This window comes from Pelophylax lessonae, assembly GCF_965119305.1.
Source record: "Pelophylax lessonae genome assembly, chromosome: 1".
Lineage (NCBI taxonomy): Eukaryota > Metazoa > Chordata > Amphibia > Anura > Ranidae > Pelophylax > Pelophylax lessonae.
The window spans coordinates 124290069-124309188 of record NC_138768.1 but is presented as its reverse complement, the minus strand read 5'-3'; the positions used below and the strand labels follow the sequence as shown (position 1 = coordinate 124309188).

Here is a 19120-nt window from a genome sequence, read left to right as displayed (position 1 = left end):
TAGTTTTTAGGGTGGAACTCCGCTTTAAACGTTATCTCAGTCAGGGCCGGACTGACCACTGGGCAGACCGGGCATATGCCCGGTGGGCCGAGGCCTCCGCCATGATCTGACAGTGTGTCAGTCAGTGTGTGTGTCCCGGCCGTTGCCGCTGCTGGCCTCTCCGCGGCCGATTCTGCTGACAGTCTGGGCCGCGTTACCGCAATCAGGCCGCCCGGCGCCCGCTGTCCCTGACTCCCCGCCTCTCCGCGGCCGATTCCACGGAGAGTCTGGGCCGCATTACCCCACAATCTGGCAATCCGCCGGCTGCCGCTGTCCCTGACTCCACACTCCTAAGCTCCGCAGCGGCATCCAGCATAGCTGCGTAGCTCAGGAGGGGGTGGGACCGTGAACTGTCAGGTGACTCTGAGACTGAAGGCCGGGGGTGGAGCTAGAGGGGCCCCTGCTTGCCTTGTTGTCGGGAAGGAGCGGGAACTTGGAAGAAGTGAACAGCGCCGCACCGCACCGCAGAGTGACACTGACAGACAGTCTGTTTGACTGAGTGTGGACTGGAATCACTGACTGTCGACGAGACAACAACACCACCGCACCCAGGCACCCACCCACGATGACCACAGGAGCCAAGGCCTGCTGCAACAGCAACAACAAAAAGGTAAGGAAAGTGTCCTCCTGCATCCCATGTCCTCCTCCCCCTGCATCCCATGTCCTCCTCCCCCTGCATCCCATGTCCTCCTCCCCCTGCATCCCATGTCCTCCTCCTCCTGCATCCCATGTCCTCCTCCCCCCTGCATCCCATGTCCTCCTCCCCCTGCATCCCATGTCCTCCTCCCCCTGCATCCCATGTCCTCCTCCCCCTGCATCCCATGTCCTCCTCCTCCTGCATCGCATGTCCTCCTCCCCCTGCATCCCATGTCCTCCTCCTCCTGCATCCCATGTCCTCCTGCATCCCATGTCCTCCTCCTGCATCCCATGTCCTCCTCCTCCTGCATCCCATGTCCTCCTCCTCCTGCATCGCATGTCCCCCTGCATCCCATGTCCTCCTCCCCCTGCATCCCATGTCCTCCTCCTCCTGCATCGCATGTCCTCCTGCATCCCATGTCCTCGTCCTCCTGCATCCCATGTCCTCCTCCTGCATCCCATGTCCTCCTCCTCCTGCATCCCATGTCCTCCTCCTCCTGCATCCCATGTCCTCCTCCTCCTGCATCCCATGTCCTCCTCCTGCATCCCATGTCCTCCTCCTCCTGCATCCCATGTCCTCCTGCATCCCATGTCCTCCTCCTCCTGCATCCCATGTCCTCCTTCATCCCATGTCCTCCTCCTCCTCCTCCTGCATCCCATGTCCTCCTCCATCCCATGTCCTCCTCCTCCTGCATCGCATGTCCCCCTGCATCCCATGTCCTCCTCCCCCTGCATCCCATGTCCTCCTCCTGCATCCCATGTCCTTCTCCCCCTGCATCCCATGTCCTTCTCCCCCTGCATCCCATGTCCTCCTCCTCCTGCATCGCATGTCCTCCTGCATCCCATGTCCTCCTCCTCCTGCATCCCATGTCCTCCTCCTGCATCCCATGTCCTCCTGCATCCCATGTCCTCCTCCTGCATCCCATGTCCTCCTCCTCCTGCATCCCATGTCCTCCTCCTGCATCCCATGTCCTCCTCCCCCTGCATCCCATGTCCTCCTCCTCCTGCATCGCATGTCCTCCTGCATCCCATGTCCTCCTCCTCCTGCATCCCATGTCCTCCTGCATCCCATGTCCTCCTGCATCCCATGTCCTCCTCCTGCATCCCATGTCCTCCTCCTGCATCCCATGTCCTCCTCCTGCATCCCATGTCCTCCTCCTGCATCCTATGTCCTCCTCCTCCTGCATCCCATGTCCTCCTCCTGCATCCCATGTCCTCCTCCTCCTGCATCCCATGTCCTCCTCCTGCATCCCATGTCCTCCTCCTCCTGCATCCCATGTCCTCCTCCCCCTGCATCCCATGTCCTCCTCCTGCATCGCATGTCCCCCTGCATCCCATGTCCTTCTCCCCCTGCATCCCATGTCCTCCTCCTCCTGCATCGCATGTCCTCCTGCATCCCATGTCCTCCTCCTCCTGCATCCCATGTCCTCCTCCTGCATCCCATGTCCTCCTGCATCCCATGTCCTCCTCCTGCATCCCATGTCCTCCTCCTCCTGCATCCCATGTCCTCCTCCTGCATCCCATGTCCTCCTCCCCCTGCATCCCATGTCCTCCTCCTCCTGCATCGCATGTCCCCCTGCATCCCATGTCCTCCTCCCCCTGCATCCCATGTTCTCCTCCTCCTGCATCGCATGTCCTCCTGCATCCCATGTCCTCCTCCTCCTGCATCCCATGTCCTCCTGCATCCCATGTCCTCCTCCTGCATCCCATGTCCTCCTCCTGCATCCCATGTCCTCCTCCTGCATCCCATGTCCTCCTCCTCCTGCATCCCATGTCCTCCTCCTGCATCCCATGTCCTCCTCCTGCATCCCATGTCCTCCTCCTGCATCCTATGTCCTCCTCCTCCTCCTGCATCCCATGTCCTCCTCCTGCATCCCATGTCCTCCTCCTCCTGCATCCCATGTCCTCCTCCTGCATCCCATGTCCTCCTCCATCCCATGTCCTCCTCCATCCCATGTCCTCCTCCTCCTCCTCCTGCATCCCATGTCCTCCTCCATCCCATGTCCTCCTGCATCCCATGTCCTCCTCCTCCTGCATCCCATGTCCTCCTGCACCCCATGTCCTCCTCCATCCCATGTCCTCCTGCACCCCATGTCCTCCTCCATCCCATGTCCTCCTGCATCCCATGTCCTCCTCCTCCTGCATCCCATGTCCCCCTGCATCCCATGTCCTCCTCCTCCTGCATCCCATGTCCTCCTCCATCCCATGTCCTCCTCCATCCCATGTCCTCCTCCTCCTGCATCCCATGTCCTCCTCCATCCCATGTCCTCCTGCATCCCATGTCCTCCTCCTCCTGCATCCCATGTCCTCCTGCACCCCATGTCCTCCTCCATCCCATGTCCTCCTGCATCCCATGTCCTCCTCCTCCTGCATCCCATGTCCTCCTCCTCCTGCATCCCATGTCCTCCTCCATCCCATGTCCCCCTGCATCCCATGTCCTCCTCCTCCTGCATCCCATGTCCCCCTGCATCCCATGTCCTCCTCCTCCTGCATCCCATGTCCTCCTCCATCCCATGTCCCCCTACATCCCATGTCCTCCTCCTCCTGCATCCCATGTCCTCCTCCATCCCATGTCCCCCTACATCCCATGTCCTCCTCCTCCTCCATCCCATGTCCTCCTGCATCCCATGTCCTCCTGCATCCCCTGTCCTCCTGCATCCCCTGTCCTCCTGCATCCCATGTCCTCCTGCATCCTATGTCCTCCTCCTCCTGCATCCCATGTCCTCCTGCATCCCATGTCCTCCTGCATCCCATGTCCTCCTCCTCCTGCATCCCATGTCCTCCTGCATCCCATGTCCTCCTCCTCCTCCATCCCATGTCCTCCTGCATCCCATGTCCTCCTCCTCCTGCATCCCATGTCCTCCTCCTCCTGCATCCCATGTCCTCCTGCATCCCATGTCCTCCTCCTCCTGCATCCCATGTCCTCCTGCATCCCATGTCCTCCTCCTCCTGCATCCCATGTCCTCCTCCTCCTGCATCCCATGTCCTCCTGCATCCCATGTCCTCCTGCATCCCATTTCCTCCTCCTCCTGCATCCCATGTCCTCCTGCATCCCATGTCCTCCTGCATCCCATGTCCTCCTGCATCCCATGTCCTCCTGCATCCCATGTCCTCCTCCTCCTGCATCCCATGTCCTCCTCCATCCCATGTCCTCCTCCTCCTGCATCCCATGTCTTTCTGCATCCCATGTCCTCCTCCTCCTGCATCCCATGTCTTTCTGCATCCCATGTCCTCCTCCTCCTGCATCCCATGTCTTTCTGCATCCCATGTCGTCCTCCTCCTGCATCCCATGTCCTCCTCCTCCTGTCCCATGTCCTCCTGCATCCCATGTCCTCCTCCTCCTCCTGTCCCATGTCCTCCTCCTCTAGTCCCATGTCCTCCTCCTCCAGTCCCATGTCCTCCTCCTCCAGTCCCATGTCCTCCTCCTCCAGTCCCATGTCCTCCTGCATCCCATGTCCTCCTGCATCCCATGTCCTTCTGCATCCCATGTCCTCCTCCTCCTGTCCCATGTCCTCCTCCTCCTGTCCCATGTCCTCCTCCTCCTGTCCCATGTCCTCCTGCATCTCATGTCCTCCTCCTCCTGTCCCATGTCTTTCTGCATCCCATGTCCTCCTCCTCCAGTCCCATGTCCTCCTGCATCCCATGTCCTCCTCCTGCATCCCATGTCCTCCTCCTGCATCCCATGTCGTCCTCCTGCATCCCATGTCGTCCTCCTGCATCCCATGTCTTCCTCCTGCATCCCATGTCCTCCTCCTCCTGTCCCATGTCCTCCTGCATCCCATGTCCGCCTCCTCCTGCCCCATGTCCTCCTGCATCCCATGTCCTCCTCCTCCTGCCCCATGTCTTCCTGCATCCCATGTCCTCCTCCTCCTGTCCCATGTCTTTCTGCATCCCATGTCCTCCTCCTGTCCCATGTCTTTCTGCATCCCATGTCCTCCTCCTCCTGTCCCATGTCCTCCTCCTCCTGTCCCATGTCCTCCTCCTCCTGTCCCATGTCCTCCTCCTCCAGTCCCATGTCCTCCTCCTCCAGTCCCATGTCCTCCTGCATCCCATGTCCTCCTCCTCCAGTCCCATCTCCTCAATCCCAGGAACATAAAGTTGAACAGTTCTAGTAAATGCCGTTCCTCCTGTCCAGGAGTGAACAGCTGGAGAACAGGGGAGGGTTGGGCCTACAGCTGTTTGTGAGGGCTAGTGAGGGGCAGGACCCCCACACATAGTGCCAGTCTGCGGAGAATGGCGGAGCTTGCAATTGAATGGTATTGCAAGGACAGGTGGCAACCCTACCCTGTTTGGGGCCCCTCAGGACGCCTGGGCCCCCTACATGTGTATGGGCTTTACCCCCCCTGATGGCAGCCCTGTCCACAGTTTACCATATTAGTCAACGTGGCCCAACAATTTGCTGGTAAAGCAGGTGCTGAGACATATCAGCAATGCAGATTATTAATGAAGACATTTCATTAACACTGAAGTGCCGACACGACATTATGTAGGCAAGTGTGTGGGCCAGGCCACAGACAAAGCCTGCCGGGACCCGCTGCTGAATCTTTGAGACCCTGTAGGGGGAGCAATACTTATACCCCCCTATTGCTGGCCAATGCTTATACCTTCTATCTCACCAATGCTTATACCCTCTATTGCTGGCCCTGTGGTACATCAAATAACTAAAGGGTGAGGTTTTATGTCTCTGAAACACCCACAAAAAAACAAGAGGAGGACCCCTACTGATTGATATGCAGCAAAAAAGATTTCAATGTGCATCACTCACCATTACACATCTATTTCAGGGGAGATGGAGGCTGGTGTCTTCATAGGGGATTCTCATGTATAAATCTGTATCCTTTCCAGGTAGCCAACATGGTCTCTGTGCCCTTTTATATATTTAGTCCATGTAGAAGATACCAAAGAACTTCTCACAAGGACACTCTCTGCTTCACCCACTCTTCATTATTTCATCAGTAGCCAAAAAACAGCACATTTTGAAAACAACTTGAAAGCCAACATCCATTTTAGGAAATCTGCTTTCTTGTCTCCCAGTGAAATAAAGAAGAGCGGGTGAAGGCAAGAGTGCCCCAGTGAGATGTTCTCCACCCTTCCTAATGGGGATAGATACAAGAAATAATGGACATGCCAGTAACTGCAGGTGATAGGAGTTAGGAATGGATGAAAAATGTAATAAGTGAGTTTGGTGGAATTGTTTAAAGGTGAATTCCAGTTATGGGTATTTTCTATATAGGTACATTTCTCCAGCTTGGACCACGTGTCACCGCTGGGATTTGTGGTTCTGAGTGGCCTCTGGCAGAGCAGTGTTCTAGTCTGGGACTTCTGGCTTAGCAGCAGGCAGGCCGCAGGCGTAAAAAACAGAAAACAGCTGCACACTGTCACTGCTAGAAAACATGTGCCATGCCAGTTTGCTTGTTACATGTGATGTGACAGCCAGGTGCACATTTTCAACTTGAAAATGTGCACCTGGCTGTCACATCACATGTAACAAGCAAACTGGAATGCCGCATGGCACATGTTTTCTAGCAGTGACAGTGTGTGTGTAGCTGTTTTCAAAACAGCTACACACTGTCACTGCTAGAACATGTGCCATGTAAGGAAAGGGCACAAAAACAAACACAACACTGCTGGGATTTGTGGTTCTGGCCTCCGGCAGAGCATTGTTCACTTTTGGCTTAGCAGCAGGCAGGCCGCAGGCATAAAAAACAGAAAACAGCTACACGCTGTCACTGCTAGAAAACATGTGCCATGCCAGTTTGCTTGTTACATGCGATGTGACAGCCAGGTGCACATTTTCAACTTGTAACAAGCAAACTGGCATGGCACATATTTTGAGGTGTGAAGGTGCAGGAATTGGGGTGATCTGAGGTGTGAAGGTGCAGGAATTGGGGTGATCTGAGGTGTGATAGTGCAGGAATTGGGGTGATCTGAGGTGTGAAGGTGCAGGAATTGGGGTGATCTGAGGTGTGATAGTGCAGGAATTGGGGTGATCTGAGGTGTGAGTGCAGGAATTGGGGCTGATCTGAGGTGTGATAGTGCAGGAATTGGGGTGATCTGAGGTGTAAAGGTGCAGGAATTGGGGTGATCTGATGTGTGAAGGTGCAGGAATTGGGACTGATCTGAGGTGTGAAGGTGCAGGAATTGGGGTGATCTGACGTGTGAAGGTGCAGGAATTGGGGCTGATCTGAGGTGTGAAGGTGCAGGAATTGGGGTGATCTGAGGTGTGAAGGTGCAGGAATTGGGGTGATCTGAGGTGTGAAGGTGCAGGAATTGGGGTGATCTGAGGTGTGAAGGTGCAGGAATTGGGGTGATCTGAGGTGTGATGGTGCAGGAATTGGGGTGATCTGAGGTGTGAAGGTGCAGGAATTGGGGTGATCTGAGGTGTGAAGGTGCAGGAATTGGGGTGATCTGATGTGTGAAGGTGCAGGAGTTGGGGTGATCTGATTTGTGAAGGTGCAGGAATTGGGGTGATCTGAGGGGTGAAGGTGCAGGAATTGGGGTGATCTGAGGGGTGAAGGTGCAAAGCTCACTTGATTTCTTACTATTATTCAAGCGGTTTACAGCAGTTACTTTATATGAAGTTGACAATTGTTTTTTATGTATCTGGCACTCCCAATTTCTTTGAAAACCTTTTTCGGCACACTGTGCCCAAAAAGGTTGTCTACCCCTTGATTAGAGTAACCCTCATCTTGTGCTGCTTCATAATATTTTTAGGACTCAACCATCAAAACAGGATTTAAAGTAAGACAAAAAAAACAGCATCATATGGCAGCTCTGATCTAAATTGGACCCAATCTATCAGATTAAACTAAAAAAGGTACCGTAATCGAATCCACACATCCTGGAACATTAAATCCTGTCATCAACCATCCCGACGAACGTCACGCCCCGCAACGCCCCAGTCACGCCCCCATCACGCCCCCCCCCCCCTCCTGGGCTGCTCAGTCCAAAATGCCCGGGCCATTTTTTTGTCCCAGTCCGGGCCTGATCTCAGTCACCTTCCTGTGTGCCCAGGCTGTCATGGACTCACCTCCTCAAAGCATGTCAACGAGCTGGCATGGGCTTACAGGAGAATGCTCTTGAGCATTCAGGACCTGCTCACCGCTGGAGCCAGATGAAAATAAGAAGGAGCTGTGATGTCAGTGACCATATTAAACAATGACTATTCATGACTCTTCGCACAGCCAGCAATCAGCTGTGGTAATTTTAGCTACATGCGCACGATGCATCCAGCCATAATCACCTCAAGTAATCGTTGGCTGGAACAGTAACAAAAAGCTACGGCCTCCATCGGCCTGTCACTGCAGCTTCTATTTAAGCACCCCTGTCACTCCAGATACAAGATATTGCAGATACCTGCCATTCGAAATTGTAGGGTGTACTAATTGCTTGTCTGAATGTAGGCTAATAGGTGGTGGTCCTCAGAACGCATGACTAGAAGTCTCTCTTGTGTTGTATATCTGTAGATATTGACTTACCGCATGCCAAGTGGATCCAGCTGTGAGCTCTGATTTCTCCAGGAGGACCACATCTTTCATGCCCGCTTTGGCCAGGTGATATGCCAAGCTCACCCCCACACATCCACCGCCAATGATAACTGTCTCTGCAGTGTCCTTCCATCTCTTCCTCAAACTAGAAGATAGGTTTTCTGCACCGCTGCTATAAACAGAATACTTCAGTAAGTTGAAAGTTCAACAGGCAGTTTATGTTTTGAACCAATATGTAGAAATTGTGACATATGTCTAGCACGCTCAGTCAATGTCAGAGGATGTAAACATGACCCATCAGACATACATTCCTGTGACTGTGATGTCAGTGTGGCCAAGGACTGTTTATAACAGAAATCCACAATCAGTATATTCGGGAAAAATACCTGAGGGCTAGAGGGGAAATTCTTATCAGCATAAAAATACTTATATCAGATTTTTGTTTAGGCCTCATTTGAGCTGAGCCCTTTTGGTCATTTAAGCATGTTTTTTTTTAAATGTGTACAGGCTTGTGTGTATTTTATCACTTAACCAAAAGAAAGCTAGTTACTAGGCAAGAAAAAGAAAAAGCACAGAAAACGCATGTTGCACACATTTTTTAGGCACTCCCACTGGGGTCTATTGGGGGACAAAATGTGTTCCTCTTCCCCACATTCAAGTGTACATCAATACAGCATCCAAGTGACCATAAGTGAATTTCTGACACATGGGATTAATACATTTCTTAGGAGGATAAATTATACACAATTATTATAATTTACAGAATTATGTCACATTTATTTACAGTATCTCACAAAAGTGAGTACACCCCTCACATTTTTGTAAATATTTTATTATATCTTTTCATGTGACAACACTGAAGAAATGACACTTTGCTACAATGTAAAGTAGTGAGTGTACAGCTTGTATAACAGTGTAAATTTGCTGTCCCCTTAACCACTTTACGACCGCCCACCTGCAGTTGTACTGCGGCAGGCAGCAGCTCCTGTGCGAATCGCCGTAACTATACATCGGTCGCGAGTAGGTTAGTGGGCAAGCGCTCGTCAGCGGGGAAGCTGATGAAGCGGGCAGGCGGCTCCGATTGCCTCCTGACACCTGTGATCGTTCCCCGCTGAGAGAGAAGGACGGGCAGTTGTTGTAAACACAGCTGACCGTTCTTCTCCCTGGAATGATCGTAGAGCCCACGTGATCCTTCTATATAGCCACCCCCCCCCCCCCCCACTGTTAGAATCACTCCCCTAGGCTCACATTTAACCCCTTGATCACCCACAATGTTAACCCCTCCCCTGCCAATGTCATTATTACAGTAACAGTGCATATTTTTAGCACTGATTACTGTAGTAATGTCACTGGTTCCCCCCACCCCCCCCCCAAAATGTCAGTCAGGGGTCCGATCTGTCCGCCGCAATGTCGCAGTCACTCAAAAAATCGCAGATCGCCGCCATTACTAGTAAAAAAATACAAAACAATAAAAATTACATAAATCTTTCCCGTAGTTAGTAGACGCAATAACTTTTGCGCAAAGCAATCAAAATACGCTTATTGTGATTTTTTTGTAACCAAAAATATGTAATAGAAAACAAATTGGCCTAAAATGTTAAAAAATTGTGATTTAGATTTTTTTTTTTTTTTGGGAATGTTATATAGCAGAATGTGAAAAATATTGATTTTTTTCAGAATTGTCGCTCTTTTTTTTGTGTATAGAAAAAAAAAATCGCACAGGTGATCAAATATCACCAAAAGAAAGCTCTATTTGTGGGAAAAAAGGATGTAAATTTTGTTTGGGTACAGCGTCACAGGACCACGCAAATGTCAGTTAAATTCACGCAGTGCCAAGTTGAAAAAAGTGGCCTGGTCATTAACTGGGCAAATACTTCCAGTCTCAAAGTGGTTAAAATAACTCAACACACAGCCATTAATGTCTAAACCGCTGGCAACGAAAGTGAGTACACCCCTAAGTTAAAATGTCCAAATTTGGCCCAAAGTGTCAATATTTTGTGTGTACAAAATTATTTTCCAGCACTACCTTAACCCTCTTGGGCATGGAGTTCATCAGAGCTTCACAGGCTGCCACTAAAATCCTCTTCCACTCCTCCATGACGACATCACAGAGCTGGTGGATGTTAGAGACCTTGCACTCCTCCAACCTTCTGTTTGAGCATGCCCCACAGATGCTGAGACAGTCCATCACCTTTACCCTCAGCTTCTTTAGCAAGGCAATGGTCGTCTTGGAGTTGTGTTTGGGGTCATTATCATGTTGGAATACTGCTCTGCGACCCAGTCTCCCAAGAGAGGGGATCATGCTCTGCTTCAGTAAGTCACAGTACATGTTGGCATTCGTGGTTCCCTCAATGAACTGTAGCTCCCCAGTGCCGGCAGCACTCATGCAGCCCCAGACCATGACACTCCCACTGCTATGCTTAACTGTAGGCCAGACCAGTGGCGTACCAATAGGGGGAGCGGGGGGGGGGGGCGGTCGGCCCCGGGTGCCACACATTAGGGGGGTGTCAGCGAGCACCAGGGTGACACCCGGGGCCGGCCGCCGGAGGAGAAACTGTATAAAGCAGAGAAAGGGAGAGAGACTCACTTCGCTCACGAGCCCTGCATACACTGCGGGAAATGCCGGAGTTAAGTGTGCTAGATAATGAGAAGGCGATTGGTTGCTAGGACCGCCTAGCAACCAATCACGGCTCATTAACTACTAAGCACATTTAACTTCGGCATTTCCCGCTGACCGCTGTGTATGCAGGGCTCGTGAGCCTCTCTCCCATTCTCTTTGAACAGTTCCTCCCTCTCTGCTCTCCTCCTCTGCTCCTCATAAGGTAAGAGAGGGGGGGGGGGCGCAAATTGTATTTTAAAGTTGTTCTATTGGGGGGGGGTCTCCATTGTAAGGGGGTTGTCTACATTGTAAAGGGGTTCTATTGGGGGGGGGTGTCTGCATTGTAGAGGGGTTTTATTGGGGGGGTGTCTGCATTATAGAGGGGTTTTATTGGGGGGGGGGGGTGTCTGCATTATAGAGGAGTTTTATTGCTGGGGTCTGCATTGTAGAGGGGTTTTATTGGGGGGGGGTTGTCTACATTGTAAAGGGGTTCTATTGGGGGGGGGTGTCTCGTGTCTGCATTATAAAGGGGTTCTATTGGGGGGGGTGTCTGCATTGTAGAGGGGTTTTATGGGGGGGGGGTCTTCATTGTAAAGGGGTTTTATTGGAGGGGGGGTTGTCTACATTGTAAAGGGGTTCTATGGGGGGGGGTCTGCATTATAGAGGGGTTTTATTGGGGGGGGGGGTTGTCTACATTGTAAAGGGGTTCTATTGGGGGGGGTGTCTGCATTATAAAGGGGTTCTATTGGGGGGGTGTCTGCATTGTAGAGGGGTTTTATGGGGGGGGGTCTTCATTGTAAAGGGGTTTTATTGGAGGAGGGTTGTCTACATTGTAAAGGGGTTCTATTGGGGGGGGGGTCTGCATTATAGAGGGGTTTTATTGGGGGGGTTGTCTACATTGTAAAGGGGTTCTATTGGGGGGGGGCGGGTGTCTGCATTATAAAGGGGTTCTATTGGGGGGGTGTCTGCATTGTAAAGGGGTTCTATAGGGGGGTTTGCATTGTAGAGGGGTTCTATTGGGGGGGTCTGCATTGTAAAGGGGTTCTATAGGGGGGTTTGCATTGTAGAGGGGTTCTATTGGGGGGGTTGCATTGTAAAGGGGTTCTATTGGGGGGGGTTTTGCATTGTAAAGGTGTTCTATTGACGGTGGCTTTGCATTGTAGAGGGGTTCAAATGGGGGGGTTTGAATTTTAAAGGGGTTCTATTGGTGGGGGCTTTGTATTGTAAAGGGGTTCTATTGACGGTGGCTTTGTATTGTAAAGGGGTTCTATTGGGGGGCTGTATAATGTAAAGAGTTCTGTTGAGGGGGGGGCGAGGGCTATGTCATGTAAAGGGTTCTATTGGGGGGGGTGGAAACTGTGTAATGTAAAGGGTTCTTTTGGGGGGCAGGGGCTGTGTAATGTGAAGGGTTCCATGGGGGGTGGGGGCTGTGTAATGTAAGGGGTTCTATTGGGGGATGGGGGCTGTATAATGTAAAAGGTTTTATGGGGAGCGGGGGCTGTGTAACATAAAGGTTTCCATGAGGGGGGTGTGGGCTGTGTAATGTAAAGGGTTCCATGAGGGGGGTGGAGCTGTGTAATGTAAAGGGTTCCAATGGGGGGGGCTGTGTAATGTAAAGGGTTCCAATGGGCGGGCTGTGTAATGTAAAGGGGTCCAGGGGTACGGGGGCTGTGTAATGTAAAGGGTTCCAATGGCGGGCTGTGTAATGTAAAGGGGTCCAGGGGTACGGGGGCTGTGTAATGTAAAGGGGTCCAGGGGTACAGGGGCTGTGTAATGTAAAGGGGGTCTTCCTACATTTTACTCGCAGTTATTACTGCAGTCCTATAGATTTTTTTTTTCTGCATTTTCTGAAAGCGCACCAAAAGTCTTGCATGCTGCATCTTTGGCGCGCTTTCAGAAAACAGGAAAAAAATTTTGGGGGGGAGTGACACCAACCCTAGTGACACCACTGACAGTAGCACACAGTAAGTAAGTAAGTATGCCACTGCCAGTTACATGTATTTCTGTCTGGCGCCTCAGGTCAATCGGTGCCGTTTTTGCAGAGGAGGAGGGGCCTGGTCGCCGGGTCAATGTGCGGTTCGTCGCCTGCACGCCGGGGGGGGTGCCAGATATAGGATCCGCCCCGGGTGCCAAATGCTCTAGGTACGCCCCTGGGCCAGACACACTTGTCTTTGTACTCCTTACCTGGTTGCTGCCACACACGCTTGACACCATCTGAACCAAATAAGTTTATCTTGGTCTCATCAGACCATAGGACATGGTTCTAGTAATCCATGACTTTAGTCTGCTTGTCGTTATCAAACTGTTTGTGGGCTTTCTTGTGCATCATCTTTAGAAGAGGCTTCCGTCTGGGACGACAGCCATGCAGACCAATTTGATGCAGTGTGTGGCGTATGGTCTGAGCACTGACAGGCTCACCCCCCACCCCTTTAACCTCTGCAGTAATGCTGGCAGCACTCATACATCTATTTCCCAAAGACAACCTCTGGATATGACGCTGAGCATGTGCATTCAACTTCTTTGGTTGACCATGGCAAGGCCTGTTCTGAGTAGAACCTGTCCTGGTAAACCGCTGTATGGTCTTGTCCACCATGTTGCAACTCAGTTTCAGGGTCTTGGCAATCTTCTTATAGCTTAAGCTTTATGTAGAGCAGCAATTCTTTTTTTCAGATCCTCAGAGTATTCTTTGCCATGAGGTGCCATGTTGAACTTCTAGTGACCAGTATGAGAGAGTGAGAGCGATAATACCAAATTTAACACACATGCTCCCCATTCACACCTGAGACCTTGTAACACTAACGAGCCACATGACACCGGGGAGGGAAAATGGCTAATTGGGCCCAATTTGGCATTTCACAAACTGAAGCATAGTAAAACCATTTTCTCTTACGTCCTCCGACAGTCGCAGCCTCTCATTAGGCCTTCACGAGTGGGTAATGGCGCCCTCTGCAGGAGCAAGCGAGGTAGTTTGAAAGGTTAATAAAAAACTTTCTACACTTAGACACACCTCCAGGGGGCCGTCCCTCAGCCATTATCCTGACACAGTTACTACTGTCCTTTAGTTTTATGCTGCCTAGCGTCAGTAGTAGGCTAGGTCTTCCCAGCCGGGACCTAGTGTCTCAGTTTCTTTATGTTTTTTTCTTGAAAACTGTTTTTTTGTTTGAAAATAGCTTTTTTACTTCTTCTCGTCACTCACTATCGCTAGTTAGTCAGGGGAATTCCTGGAGGACTACAAGCGACAGCAGAGCTGGGCCTCGCACTGGATAATGTAGATCCTTATGGAGTCCCATCCTGCCAACGAGCGTCGCAGGTCATTGGTGTGCCCAGGCCTTGCAACGACAGTGCCCCTTAGGACAGGGACAAGACTGCGGAGACACGTCTTCGCCGGGATGTCTCAACTCCGGAATGCCCGTATGTTGCTAGCATCCTTCCTGGCTGACGGCACCCCCACTCAGGTTGGGAGGTGTTCCGTCTCAGAGCAGTGCCTGCGCTCTCTGGACTGGTGAGTGATATTACCCCTGTGTCCCTGGGACTATTATCTGTGGGAGTGTTCTGTGGGCCCACACTTAGGGGATGGTAGTACAAGGTGGCTTCTGTGGTATCCCATTCCTGGTCATTTGCGGCCTCCCTTCCTCCCTGCCCCTGCTGGGGCGCTCTGCAGTGAACACCGCTATGGCTGGGGGGTGTGGGGGCTTGCTGCATCCTGGGGGTACTCTCTGGGATTCCCTGTGGTGGCCAGCTCCTGTGTTTTTTACTTTATTTGGCGCCGTTCGCACGGCCGCCATTTTGGGTGAGGGCAGGCCGTTTAGGCCTCTTTGTGTGGGCAGCAGCCATTTTAGCTCATCGTTTTGGCACCGATTCGGGCGCCATATTTGCTGTGGGCCCAGTCCTCACATTCAGATGGGGAGAAGGAAGAGTCTTCCTCAATGGCGGTGCGAGAACGTGCCGCAGTGGATGCACTTATTAGCTCCGCTAAGGAGACTTTAAATCTTGAAGATGAGCCCTCCCAGTCAGGTAAGCCTTGTAAGTAAGGTTGCCTTCGGGTTCCGCAAAGCCCAGAAGTCGGGTCATGTTTTCCTCTGTCCCAAGGATTTTCATGAAACAGTGAACGACCAATGGCATTGCATCAAGCATATGCTGGTGGTGCCTAAGCGGTTTAAATACCATTATCCCTTTGCCGATCCTGTAGAAAATCATTGGACGGTGTCACCTAAGGTGGACCACACTGTTTCTAGGTTGAATAAATCCACCTTGATGCCCATGGAGGACTCCTCGGTGTTCAAGGATCCGGCAGATAGGCGTGTGGAGACGCTTTCCCACCACATGTATTTGGTGGAGGGCCCCCTGCTTAAACCTGTGTTTGCTTCGGTGATGGTCTCTTAAGCTGTCACAGAATGGTCCAGGGTGTTTCGAAGCACCTTGGTGGCGGAGTCAGCCTCTCCGGCTGCCCTTGACAAGGTGGATCAAGTGACCCAGGCAGTGATGTACCTGTGTGACGCGGCCTTGGACGAGGCTCCTATAGTCGCACGGTTGTCTGCGGATGGGGTTGCAATCCGCCGCATTATTTGGCTGAAGAGTTGGTCGCAGGGGCGTAACTACAGGGGTTGCAGGGGTTGCGATTGCTACCGGGCCCCATGCTCCAGGGGGCCCAGTAGCAAACCAGTGGGTGAACTTCCAGGATTGCAAAAGTTACACTTGCGACCGGGCCCTGGCATTGCACCACTGTGGGGAGGCCCCAAGATTGCAGGAAGGGAGCCCACTGCAGAACTTGTGAAAGGATCCTGCTGCGGGACCGTAATAAAAGGCCATGCAACGAGAATAAAGAGCCCCAGGATTAGTGGGAAGAGCCCTGGGCTTGAAGGAAAGGGCCCCGGCCAGGGATCTGGCAGGGCCCTTCATGGTTTCTTGCATCGGGGCCCTGAAGGCTCTAGTTACGCCTCTGGTTGGTCGGCTTCCAAAAAGACTGTGTCTGATGTCCTTTATGTGGGTAGTTGTCTTTTTGGGGACACTCTGGATGAGTTGATCAAGGGGCTCACGGGGGGTAAGAGTACCCTTTTACCCCAAGCCTCTAAGGGGAAAGCTCCCCACGCTAGGCCGGGTCCATCTTTAAAGGCTCATCGTGGGCCCTTTTGTGCCTTCGGGGCACAGGATAAAGGAAAATCCTTCAAGACCTCAGGTGGTCACAAGAAACCATGGTCCGGTAAGCCCAAGGCCGGTCAGGCGGCCCAGTCCCCCTCTTCCTGAACGGACACCCTTACCCTTTTCAGGGATGGGGGGACATCTGCATGGCAGAAGAGCATTATCAGTTTGTGGCGTTACCTTTCGGTCTCACTTCGGCTCCCAAGGTATTCACCAAAGTTTTGGCTCTGGTGCTGGCTTTGCTGCGTTTAAAGTGGATTGCGGTCCTCGGTTATCTGGACGACCTCCTGTTAAGGGTGAATTCGTGTGCCACCTTGACGAGCGATCTGTCGGTCACGGTTTAGACGCTCCAGGAGTTTGGGTGGACCATCAACTTTCAGAATTATGGAAAAGGGGGGAATGTGGGACTTTGAATGAGTTTTGCAACCAGGCATATCTGTTTCCAAATGAGTATCATATAAAGCCCCTACACAAGGAAGGGAACCCATCAAGAGCTGACATAAATGTACAGATTAAAGAACCATATGTATTAATCACATATGTAATAATTACAAAAAGGGGATAATGCACTCATTTCATGTACAATAACATCCATAAAATTAGTAGGTTACATCTGACAACAATTACTCTATAGATACAGAATCTGGAAACATGAGATACTTGAAAACGGCTGAGTAAATATAGGCTCTACGCGTTTCGTGGACCTCCGTCCACTCATCAGGAGCTTGAAGAAAAACAATATCTAAAATACATAAAAAATCCCAATTATACCAAAAACGTTAAGGAAAAAAGGAAAAAATGGGGGAAGGAGGGGAAAAAAAAAAGGGGGAATACATTTGGGTGGAATGGGCACTACCTGAGATGGTGTCACATATCCAGAAGTATTCCAATTGGGAAAAATGAAAAACGAAGGTTGGTCCGAGGAATGCCTGACCCGGGGCTGAGGCACGGACATCATCCAGCACGCAGGGGAGAAAGAGCAGTAACGAAGTGAAGAGCCAGTAGGTGGTTGATAATGGATGTATTGGAATCAAAAGAATCTACAAATATATATGCTTAAATTGTTTGTTATATATTCCTTCAAAATAAGGAAACTGATTAATCTAAAAACCACCACCGGATCTTATTGAGACATAATAAAGACCAAAGAGTGTGGAGAACATTGCCAGAAAAAGTGAACATACCAGAAAAGAAGGGTGCAGAGAGAGCAGTGAAACCAAGCTGCATGTCTCCAAGTGGAAAGAAAGGTGAAAAAGTGGTGGAAACGTGGCCAAACCACAAGAAGAAAAATAGAATAAGGAAGAGAGTGAAAAGACAAAGAAACAAAAAGGGTGCATATCTGTCCCATAGTGGAAGGGAATGCAAGAAAAGTGCATATTGAGAATAATGTGAGTTATACCAGATCCAGAAGGATACATACCAACATGTGCATCTCCACAGTGGGAGGATAGGAGGAATTGGATGGCAATGTGGATTGAAATAACCCAACTGCATGTCCCGATGGGCGAGGATGAGTCCATGCCAACGCCATAATGGCGTCTGGTCTATATAAGCGGAAGTCAAACCTCCCACAACTGGTCAGCTGACCGGATGTTGGTCGGAGAGGAGCCGCTGTAACGTTAAAAAACCATACCCCGTGAAGAAACCATACCCTCGTCACTTCCAGTCTGAAACAGCTGAGCAGCGCAGTAGTGCGCATGCTCAGAGCCCCGGATACGTGATTGAAGAAGAAAGAATTTGAGAAGTGCGCATGCTCGGTGGGCATGAAATTATCACGGCACTGTCTCTAATGTTATACTTGCGGCGGGTACATTAAAACACTTCGGGTGCAACATAAATCATGTCCTCTCCTATCGCTGTAACTTCCCTCATCTCCGGTAATAAATATAAAAGCGGCGGCGGGTGTATGAGACGTAAATGTGACGGCGATCGCGGCTCCGTGATCCGCTTTTATATTTATTACCGGAGATGAGGGATGTTACAGCGATAGGAGAGGACATGATTTATGTTACACCCGAAGTGTTTTAATGTACCCGCCGCAAGTTTAACTACCATGAGAAAGCCATACCCTCCGTAGCGGAACCGGAAGTGACGAGGGTATGGTTTTCTCACGGGTATGGTTTTTTCACGGAACAGCCGCTACAGACGCAGATGAGAATGGGCGTGACCATGGAAATATGACGCCGACGGGCGCCAACTTCATGGTGAGCAAATTATGGCGCCGATGGTTGTAGCACAGCCCGACCCCCAACCTGGATGCTGGAAGGCAGAGGCAGGTGCAGGGGAGGAGCGGCTAACAACCATCGCAGCCCCGGAACCGGAAACCCGGACCAGTCCCCGTGATTCAAGTCCACTCTATATTGGGAACAAAAAATAAATGGAAGCTCAAATGGCTAAATAACAAATGTAAACAAAGAATGAAGGTATAATGGGAAACAAAATGGTATATAAGCTTATAGTGGCAGACCTCTTCAGTGAACGGGTGTCTTCCACCCAAATTATTTGCGAAAAAGAAAAAGGGGGAAGAGATCTGACACAAATTATATGTCTGGTTGCCTCCATCCCTAAATGTGTATTATGGAAAAGGGGGAAATGTGGGACTTTGAATGAGTTTTGCAACCAGGCATATCTGTTTCCAAATGAGTATCATATAAAGCCCCTACACAAGGAAGGGAACCCATCAAGAGCTGACATAAATGTACAGATTAAAGAACCATATTTATTAATCACATATGTAATAATTACAAAAAGGGGATAATGCACTCATTTCATGTACAATAAAATCCATAAAATTAGTAGGTTACATCTAACAACAATTACTCTATAGATACAGAATCTGGAAACATGAGATACTTGAAAATGGCTGAGTAAATATAGGCTCTACGCGTTTCGTGGACCTCCGTCCACTCATCAGGAGCTTGAAGAAAAACAATATCTAAAATACATAAAAAATCCCAATTATACCAAAAACGTTAAGGAAGAAAGGAAAAAATGGGGGAAGGAGGGGAAAAAAAAAGGGGGAATACATTTGGGTGGAATGGGCACTACCTGAGATGGTGTCACATATCCAGAAGTATTCCAATTGGGAAAAATGAAAAACGAAGGTTGGTCCGAGAAATGCCTGACCCGGGGCTGAGGCACGGACATCATCCAGCACGCAGGGGAGAAAGAGCAGTAACGAAGTGAAGAGCCAGTAGGTGGTTGATAATGGATGTATTGG

At 50.8% G+C, this 19120-nt stretch overlaps 1 protein-coding gene across 2 annotated transcripts in view; it reads right to left on the bottom strand.

The window, feature by feature from the left end:
- DMGDH (dimethylglycine dehydrogenase) overlaps positions 1-19120 on the bottom strand; it is a 90408-nt gene that overhangs the window by 61001 nt on the left and 10287 nt on the right. Inside the window, exon 2 of one of the 2 annotated variants that reach the window (XM_082243711.1) lies at positions 8154-8331. In XM_082243711.1, the coding sequence (XP_082099837.1) occupies positions 8154-8331 (178 nt within the window). Of the gene's footprint in view, positions 1-8153; positions 8335-19120 lie in introns of both variants that reach the window. The other variant, XM_082243710.1, reaches the window with a different exon arrangement.